The following is a 10,000-nucleotide window of genomic DNA, read 5'->3' as shown; positions in this document are numbered from 1 at the left end:
TTTCCGAAGTTTGACAATTTTTTGATGTTTTTTTCCCAACCCAACAAAAAGACAAAAGATAGGGGCCAGTAAAAATGTATTTTGGGCAAGTAGACTCACGTGTCTCTGTTCACTGTGTGTGTGTGTGTGTGTGTGTCTCTGTTCACTGTGTGTGTGTGTGTCTGTCTCTGTTCAATGTGTGTGTGTGTGTGTCTCTGTTCACTGTGTGTGTGTGTGTGTGTGTGTGTCTCTGTTCACTGTGTGTGTGTGTGTCTCTGTTCACTGTGTGTGTGTGTGTGTGTGTGTGTGTGTGTGTGTGTGTGTGTGTGTGTGTGTGTGTGTGTCTCTGTTCTGTGTGTGTGTGTGTCTGTCTGTTCAATGTGTGTGTCTGTGTCTCTGTTACTGTGTGTGTGTGTGTGTGTGTGTCTGTGTCTCTGTTTACTGTGTGTGTGTCTCTGTTCACTGTGTGTGTGTGTCACTGTGTGTGTGTGTGTCTGTGTCTCTGTTTACTGTGTGTGTGTGTGTGTGTCTCTGTTTCTTTGTGTGTGTGTGTGTGTGTGTCTCTGTTCACTGTGTGTGTGTGTGTGTGTCTCTGTTCACTGTGTGTGTGTCTCTGTTCACTGTGTGTGTGTCACTGTGTGTGTGTGTGTGTGTGTGTCTCTGTTCACTGTGTGTGTGTGTGTGTGTGTGTGTGTGTCTCTGTTCACTGTGTGTGTGTGTGTGTGTGTGTGTGTGTGTGTGTCTCTTTTCACTGTGTGTGTGTGTGTGTGTGTGTCTCTGTTCACTGTGTGTGTGTGTGTGTGTGTGTGTGTGTGTGTGTGTGTGTGTGTGTGTGTGTGTGTGTGTGTGTGTGTCTCTGTTCACTGTGTGTGTACAGGAGTCTGTTATTTTGTAATTTCGGCCATCGTTGGCTTCTTTCCAGGTGATGTCACTGTGATGTCACTGTGATGTCAGAGGTGTACGCAGCGACTCACTTGATTTGACCGGGGGTTTGAGTTCCTCGGCGTCCGGCCGGCTCGTGTCCACGTGGACCAGCAGGTGCGTGAGGCGCCTCACTCTGGAGTTGAAGATGGCCGCCCGGCTCTTACAGCGGCGCGCCGACTCGGCGTTGTCCAGGTACTCGCTGAGCAGCCAGGACAGAGGGCTGGGCGCCGAGGATTCTGGGTAAACACACACACAGGGAGCAGAGAGAGAGTGAGCTAGGGCTGTGAGGACACATGTCAGGTTTTAGCCATCGTTAAGAGGACATTTCGGCATGTGTGTGTCTGTTCCCTGTGTGTGTGTGTGTGTGTGTGTGTGTGTGTGTGCGCGCATATATGTCAGTGTGTGTGTCTTTGTTCAGTGTGTGTGTGTATGTGCGTCTCTGTCCACTGTGTGTGTCTCTCTCTCTCTGTGTGTGTCTGTGTCTCTCTGTGTGTGCTGTTTATGTGTGTTTTGTGTTTTGTATGTTGTACTGTGTGTGTTTTGTGTGTGTAGAAGTGTGTTTCTGTGTGTGTGTGTGTGTGTACCTGACAGTGTGTGTGTGTGTACCTGACAGTGTGTTGTGTGTTTTTGTTTGTGTGTTTTTTTTGTGTGTGTGTGTACCTGCGTGTGTCTCTGTGTGTGTTTGTACTGAAGTGTGTTTCTGTTTTGTTTTGTGTGTACCTGACTGTGTTTGTGTTGTGTTGTACCTGAAGTGTTGTGTTGTACCGTGGCTGTGTATTGTTATGTTTTGTGTGGTGTGTTGTTGTGTGATTTTTGTGTTTTTGTTTACTATGGTTGTGTGTTTGTTGACGGTGTGTTAGTGTGTTTTGTGTGTTGTGTGTGTGTACGATTTGTGTGTTGGTGTTGTATGTGTGTCTGTGTGTGTGTGTGTGTTTTGTGTTTGTGTAGTGTGTTGTACTGTTTTGTGGGTGTGTTTGTGGTGTTGTGTGTGTTTGTGTGTGTGTACTCTGTGTTCTGTGTGTGTGTATGTATGAATGTGTTTCTGTGTGTGTGTGTGTATTGATGAAGTGTGTTTGTGTGTGTGTGTGTACCGCAGTGTGTCTCTGTGTGTGTGTGTGTGAAGTGTGTGTGTGTGTGTGTGTATTTGTGTGTGTACTGTTTGTGTGTGTGTACTAATGTTTTGTGTGTGTGTGTGTGTGTGTGTGTGTGTGTGTGTACGGTGTGTGTTTATGTGTTCTATGATCGTGTCTGTGTGTGTGTGTGTTGTACTCAGTGTGTGTGTGTGTGTGTTCTTTTGTGTGTGTGTACGTGTGTGTGTGTGTGGTGTCTTTTTGTTGGTGTGTAGTGTGTGTGTGTGTGTGTTGTGTGTACATGTGTGTGTGTGTGTATCGTGTGTGTTGTGTGTGTGTTTACTGCGTGTGTGTGTGTGTGTGGTGGTACTGTGTGTGTGTGGTGTTTGTCTTGTTGTGTGTGTGTGTGTATATGTGTGTGTATCTTTTGTTTGTCTGTGTGTGTGTATATGTGTGTTACGACAGTGTGTGTTGTGTGTGTATGTGTGTTACGAAGTGTGATGTGGTGTGTATGTACAACAGTGTGTATGTGTGTGTTGTGTGTGTATATGTGTGTGTACCTGACAGTGTGATGCTGTGTGTGTGTATGTGTGTGTACCTGACAGTGTGATGCTGTGGACTATCGGGGTGATCAGAGCCTCCCAGCAGGTCCGACCCAGAGCTTCAGCTGCCTCGGCGTCTGGCAGGAAACGATCTGCAAACATCTGCTCGTGTCTCAGAGCACTGTTCAGTCTACACACACACACACACACACACACACACACACACTAATTATAGTAGAAAAAAAACGCTTGGCTTGTTTACATCTCTAAACCAATCCCAGCGGTCCTGGGTGGTGCTGAGCTCCAGACACTCTGCTGAACAGTCTCAGGAAGGAGCTTATTTTGGTGGAACATTTCAGTCCTTCCAGAGAAATGCTTTTTTGATGAGTTTTTTTGTGATTGCTGTGGGCAAAAATCCTTGAAAATGAAATCATGCAAGCCCCGCATATTTTGCGCGACAAAAAGGCAACAAAAATGTGACGAAAAGGCGACAAATTGGGCGGCTGTGGCTCAGTGGTAGGGAGGTCGCCTGCCAATCGGAAGGTTGGTGGTTCGATCCCTGGCCCTGCAGTCTCATGTCCAAGTGTCCTTGGGCCAGACACTGAACCCAGAGTTGCCCCGATGCTGCTCCATCAGAGTGTAAATGTGTGTGAGTGTGTATCTGATGGAGTGTAAATTGTGTGAGTGTGTATCTGATGGAGTGTAAATGTGTGTGAGTGTGTATCTGATGGAGTGTAAATGTGTGTGAGTGTGTATGTGATGGAGTGTAAATGTGTGTGAGTGTGTATCTGATGGAGTGTAAATGTGTGTGAGTGTGTATCTGATGGAGTGTAAATGTGTGTGAGTGTGTATCTGATGAGCAGGAGGCTCCTTGTCCAGCAGCCTTGGCCTCAGTGTGTGAATGTGTGTGAATGTGTGTGAATGGTTCCTGGACTGTGTTAAAGAGCTCTGAGTAATCGTTAAGACTAGAAAAAAGCTTTATAAAAACAGTCCATTTCCATTTACCAAAAAGGCGACAAAAATATGCAGACTTTGGCTGATTATGCATTGAATTATGTGATCACATAGTTGCGTTTCTCTGGAGGGACTGACTTTTTTAGTAGTAGATCACTTTATTGTCCCCGTGGGGCAGTTGGGTTTGCGGCACAATCGCAAGGCACTTTATGACAAGAAATCAGACATATGACACAAACAAAGCTTATTTTGGTGGAACATTTCAGTCCTTCCAGAGAAATGCTTTTTTGATGAGTTTTTTTGTGATTGCTGTGGGCAAAAATCCTTGAAAATGAAATCATGCAAGCCCCGCATATTTTGCGCGACAAAAAGGCAACAAAAATGTGACGAAAAGGCGACAAATTGGGCGGCTGTGGCTCAGTGGTAGGGAGGTCGCCTGCCAATCGGAAGGTTGGTGGTTCGATCCCTGGCCCTGCAGTCTCATGTCCAAGTGTCCTTGGGCCAGACACTGAACCCAGAGTTGCCCCGATGCTGCTCCATCAGAGTGTAAATGTGTGTGAGTGTGTATCTGATGGAGTGTAAATGTGTGTGAGTGTGTATCTGATGGAGTGTAAATGTGTGTGAGTGTGTATCTGATGGAGTGTAAATGTGTGTGAGTGTGTATCTGATGGAGTGTAAATGTGTGTGAGTGTGTATCTGATGGAGTGTAAATGTGTGTGAGTGTGTATCTGATGGAGTGTAAATGTGTGTGAGTGTGTATCTGATGGAGTGTAAATGTGTGTGAGTGTGTATCTGATGAGCAGGAGGCTCCTTGTCCAGCAGCCTTGGCCTCAGTGTGTGAATGTGTGTGAATGGTGAATGGTTCCTGGACTGTGTTAAAGAGCTCTGAGTAATCGTTAAGACTAGACAAAAAGCTTTATAAAAACAGTCCATTTCCATTTACCAAAAAGGCGACAAAAATATGCAGACTTTGGCTGATTATGCATTGAATTATGTGATCACATAGTTGCGTTTCTCTGGAGGGACTGACTTTTTTAGTAGTAGATCACTTTATTGTCCCCGTGGGGCAGTTGGGTTTGCGGCACAATCGCAAGGCACTTTATGACAAGAAATCAGACATATGACACAAACAAATACTCCTTGCATCACACACCGACAGAGATAACATAACAAATATACATCACACACTACAATACACTGCACACCCTAGCGTATGACCAGGCCAGCTGGACGACTAGCTTATTCTGACTGATTTAAAGCTTTATGGCTCGTGGTATGAAAGAGAATTTGGATCTGATCTTGGTCAGAAGGGGCTGGCAGAAACGACGCATAGATGGCAGTAGTTTAAAATGAGATACCAGGGGGGGTGTGTGTAGTCACATACAATGTTATTGGCCTTTCTCACCGGTCTGTCTTTGTAAATGTGTCCAATGCTCGGTAGTGTTATCCCAAGTAACCTGCTGGCAGGTAAGACTGTTTTTCTGATTGTCTTTTCCTGAGACTCAGCAGATAATACAGCGAGTTAAAACACTTTCAATGAAAGCAGTATAAAACATATAAAGCATTTTGTTATTGACATTAAAAATGACTTCTGCGTAGGACTTACTTGTTGAAGAGCTGCAGCAGCTGCGTGCGGTCCTCCATCACCTCCTGGCACCAGGTGTGGGCCTTGGTGCTGTAGAACAGGAAGGTCCGGCAGCACAGCTGCTCCTTAAACACCGGCCAGAACGTCGGCTTCGGACCCAGAACCTCGAAACCGTGGACCCGGGTATCGATACCGCCCTGTCACAGAGAGACAGAGGGGAGGAGTCAGAGAGACAGAGGGGAGGAGTCAGAGAGACAGAGGGGAGGAGTCAGAGAGACAGAGGGGAGGAGTCACAGAGAGAGACAGAGGGGGGGAGTCACAGAGAGACAGAGGGGAGGAGTCAGAGAGACAGAGGGGAGGAGTCAGAGAGACAGAGGGGAGGAGTCAGAGAGACAGAGGGGAGGAGTCAGAGAGAGAGACAGAGGGGAGGAGTCAGAGAGAGAGACACAGAGGGGTGGAGGCAGAGAGACAGAGGGGTGCAGACAGAGAGACAGAGGGGAGGAGACAGAGACAGAGGGGAGGAGACAGAGAGAGACACAGGGGTGGAGACAGAGAGACACAGGGGTGGAGACAGAGAGACACAGGGGTGGAGACAGAGAGACAGAGGGGGGGAGACAGAGAGAGAGAGGGAGGGGAGTCAGAGAGACAGAGGGGGGGGAGACAGAGAGAGACAGAGGGGTGGAGACAGAGAGACAGAGGGGTGGAGACAGAGAGAGACAGAGGGGAGGAGACAGAGAGACAGAGGGGAGGAGACAGAGAGACAGAGGGGGGAGACAGAGAGAGACAGAGGGGTGGGAGACAGAGACACAGGGGTGGAGACAGAGAGAGACAGAGGGGGAGACAGAGAGAACAGAGTCAGAAGGGCTCTGGAAGTCGAAGAAAGGCGTCGGCTCACGAAGTCGAAGTCGAAGTCAAGAAAGGGCACCAGTCAATTATTGACAACCGAACAGGTCAGTTCTCAAACGGTAGCGATCGATGGCAGGTGGACCGTTTCCGATAGGTGTGGCTGTTCAGGTGGATAAGTTTCTTATTTTGATATTTCGTGGTGGACAAAGACAAGATTATTTCAGGCGATGTGGTGGTTTCGGATTGATCGGCTGGAACCGTGGTCGTTAATTACGGCATTATTGAGTTATGGGTAAATCTCAAAGGTTTCAAGACTCGAACCGGCATGCTTCGAGTCGCTAACCAGTTAAAATTTCTTCAGGTCATGGGTTTATGGAATTCCATTGGTTTGGCATTTCTTTGGCAATCGGTAAAATCATAGAAGCGCTGGAACTCGATTACGCAGGCAATTGATAGTAATGTTTTCTGTGGTATTATTCAGGACAATGGTAATGATATTTCACAATGATGCGGTGTGTTTTGTGGTATTGCGTTTTGATAAGGGTCGGCGTGTGTGGTGATGCGTTTTGTGGTAATGTTTTGTGGTGGTGTTTTGGGTTAATGGCGTGGTGTGTTTTCTGTGTGTGTGATGACGTGTTTCCGTGTTTGTGGTAATGTCGTGGTAATGATAATGGGTATTGTGTCTGTGTCTGTGTGTGTGTGTCTGTTGCCTATTTGTTGTGTGTCTATGTGTTGTGTGTGTGTGTGTTTGTGTGTCTTGTGTGTGTGTGTGTGTGTCTGTGTGTGTGTGTCTGTGCCTATGTGTGTGTGTCTATGTGTGTGTGTGTGTGTGTGTGTCTATGTGTGTGTGTGTGTGTGTTACCTGATGACCACTCCTTTGTGCATGTAGATGTTGATGAAGTGCGAGCCGGTGCAGCCGTTGGACTCCCAGTAGGTTTTGGGGTTTTTGTCGGTCAGCTTGTTAGCTCGATGGTGATTGGACGAAACCTCCACCTTCTCCCAGCATTTATCCTCCTTCAGCTCCACACTGGAGCCTAGCGTACCACCACCCACCCCACTCTACCACCTACCTGATCTCCATCACCCTCATATTTTAATACTGGATTCATAGCATTATATACAGTTCAGGTTAGTGAGACTTCATGCTGTACATACGTGTCTTCTCTGTGTTTATGTGTATTATTGTGTGTGTTGTGTCTATATTGTGTGTGTCTCTATCTGTGTGTGTGTGTGTGTGTGTCTCTCTCTTTGGTGTGTGTTTCTGTGTTTGTGTGTGTCTTGTGTGTGGCGTTATATTTGTGTTTGTGTGTGTGTGTGTGTGTGTGTTGTGTTTGTTGTCTCTGTGTGCGTTTGGCTGTGTGTGTTTATGTGTTTTGTTGTTGGTGTGTGTGTTTTGCTGTGTCTGCGTGTGTCTCTATTGTTGTTTTTGCGTGTGTGTGTGTTGTGTGTCTCTCTGTGTGTGTCTGTCTCTGTGTGTGTGTGTGTGTGTCTCTGTGTTTTTGTGTGTTTGTGTGTGTGTGTGTCTTGTGTGTGTGTGTGTGTGTTGTCTGTGTGTGTGTGTGTGTGTTGTGTGTGTGTGTCTCTGTGTGTTTGTTTGTGTGTGTGTGTGTGTGTGTGTGTCTGTGTGTGTGTGTGTGTGTGTATTGTGTGTGTGTGTTGTGTGTGTGTGTAAGACTGTTTAGTGTGTGGGACAATATAAAATGTTAGTGTCCTGTTTAGGAATTAGTAGAGAAGAAGGGGATGTTGATTGGTTTAGCGAGCCTATCTACCCATCTGCGAAGGGAAAAAGTACCAGGTACCGCAAATGGATTATTAGATCCTTCCAGACATCCTCTGAACTTAATTGGTCAGGGGATAAGACCTGAACAAATCAGGTTCAGTTATATCTTATCGTTGTCCAAAGAACACACACACACACACACACACACACACACACACACACAACCCACAGGTTCTACCTTGTAATAAATGGTTTGAATGCTAGAGGGTTGTCTAGAAGTTCGTTGGTTACTGCGGTTGTGGTAATAACGGTTGTTATACGGTTTGTTGTGGTACTAACGGTTGTCGTGGTACTAACGGTTGTCGTGGTACTAACGGTTGTTGTGGTACTAACGGTTTGGTAGTAATTATGGTTTGTCTTAGTAATAACAGTTATGGTGGTGGTGGTAATACTTGGTTTGTCGTGGTGGTGTGGTAATAAGGTTTGTGTGTGTGTAATAGGTTTGTTGTGGTGGTAGTCGGTTGTGTGGTGGTATAGCGGTTGTTATGTGGTAATATGGTTGTGTGGTGGTGGTAATAGCGGTTGTAGTGGTTGGGTTTGTTGTGGTGGTTGTTGTCTGGTGGTATGGTTTATAGTGGTGGTATAGGGTTTTATTGTGTTGTGGTATAGCGTTTGTATTTGGTAATGTGTTTTTTGGTGGTATTTTATGTGTGGTTGGTTTATTAGTGTGGTATATTGTTGTTGGTTACCCTAGTTATTTATTAGTTTTGTGGTATAGTTGTTGTGAATATTGGTTTGTTATGCTTATGTGTTATTTAATACGTGGATTGTGGTAATATATTGGTGTGGTAGTTATGTTGTATATTGGTAGTTGTTGTATTTTAGTATGGGTGGTTGTTAGTGTAATAACAGTTTTTGTTGTTATGTTGTGTATGTGTATTTTGTTATTGTTAGTTGTTGTTGTAATAAGTAGTTGTTGTGTTATGTTGTTGTTTGTGGTATATTTGTGTTGTGTATACGTTGTTTGTAATAACAGTTGTTGTTTGTAAAATTATTTGTGTATAATTTGTTGTGTATGGTTGTTGGTATACGTTGTTTTTGGTAATAAAGTTATTGGTATGGGTTGTTGAGTATAGTTGTTGTGGTAGTGGTTGTTGTTGTAGTATGTTTGTTGTTGTAGTAATAGTTGTTGTTGGTGGTATATTGTTTGTTGTTGTTATATATTGTTGTGTAGTAAATAATTGTTTATTGGTATATATATATTGTGTACTAATACTTGATTTATTGTAGGTATATTGTTGTTGGTAATAGTTGTTGTTGTTGGTAATAACAGTTGTTGTGGTAATAGTTGTTGTTGTTGTGGTAATAATGGTTGTTGTTGTGGTAATAACGGTTGTTGTTGTGGTAATAACGGTTGTTGTGGTAATAACAGTTGTTGTTGTGGTAATAACGGTTGTTGTTGTGGTAATAACAGTTGTGGTAATAACGGTTGTTGTGGCTACTAATAAAAGTTATTTATTAGTATGCCAGTTTGTAGTAATAGCAGTTTGTTATTTGTATGCTTAATAACGGTTGTTATTTAATGGTAATAACGGTTGTTATTTGTGGTAATATGACGGTTCTTTATTTGTGTGGTAATAACGCAGTTGTTGTGGTAATAACGGTTGTTGTTGTGGTAATAACGGTTGTTGTGGTACTAATAACTTGGTTGTTGTGGTACTAATAACGGTTGTTGTGGTACTAATAACGGTTGTTGTGGTAATAACGGTTGTTGTGGTAATAACGGTTGTTGTGGTAATAACGGTTGTTGTGGTAATAACGGTTGTTGTGGTATGCAGTTGTTATTGGTAATAACGGTTGTTATTGGTAATAACAGTTGTTGTGGTAATAACAGTTGTTGTAATAACGGTTGTTGTGGTACTAATAACAGTTGTTGTGGTAATAACGGTTGTGGTAATAACGGTTGTTGTTGTGGCAATACTTGACGGTTATTTGTTATTGGCAATATGTTGTTGTGGCAATATACTTGATTTGTTGTTTGTGTGGTACTAATAACGGTTGTTGTTTAGCGGTAATACTTGATTGTTGTTGTAATAGCAGTTTGTTTTGTAATAATAATGGTTGTTGTTGTGGCAATACTTGGTTGTTGTGGCAATACTTGATTTGTTGTAGTAATAGCGGTTGTTGTGGTAATAGCGGTTGTTGTGGTACTAATAACGGTTGTTGTTGTGGTACTAATAGAGTTGTTGTTGTGGTACTAATAACGGTTGTTGTTGTGGTACTAATAACGGTTGTCGTGGTAATATTAGCGGTTTAGCGGTAGTAATATTAGCGGTTTAGCCATTAATTGTAATACTTGATTTGTCGTAATACTTGATTT

General features: G+C 44.0%; 1 protein-coding gene across 1 annotated transcript in view; it reads right to left on the bottom strand.

Moving 5' to 3' along the window:
• Positions 1-10,000, bottom strand: part of LOC120548404 (cullin-9-like) — a 58,209-nt gene that overhangs the window by 34,682 nt on the left and 13,527 nt on the right. The window contains 6 exon segments of the mRNA XM_039784667.1: positions 954-1,139; positions 2,572-2,705; positions 5,076-5,251; positions 6,222-6,255; positions 6,763-6,934; positions 7,670-7,673. Coding sequence (XP_039640601.1) covers positions 954-1,139; positions 2,572-2,705; positions 5,076-5,251; positions 6,222-6,255; positions 6,763-6,934; positions 7,670-7,673 — 706 coding nt within the window.

This window comes from Perca fluviatilis, chromosome 19, assembly GCF_010015445.1.
Source record: "Perca fluviatilis chromosome 19, GENO_Pfluv_1.0, whole genome shotgun sequence".
NCBI classification, from domain to species: Eukaryota; Metazoa; Chordata; class Actinopteri; order Perciformes; family Percidae; genus Perca; species Perca fluviatilis.
This window is presented reverse-complemented; position numbering and strand designations above follow the sequence as displayed.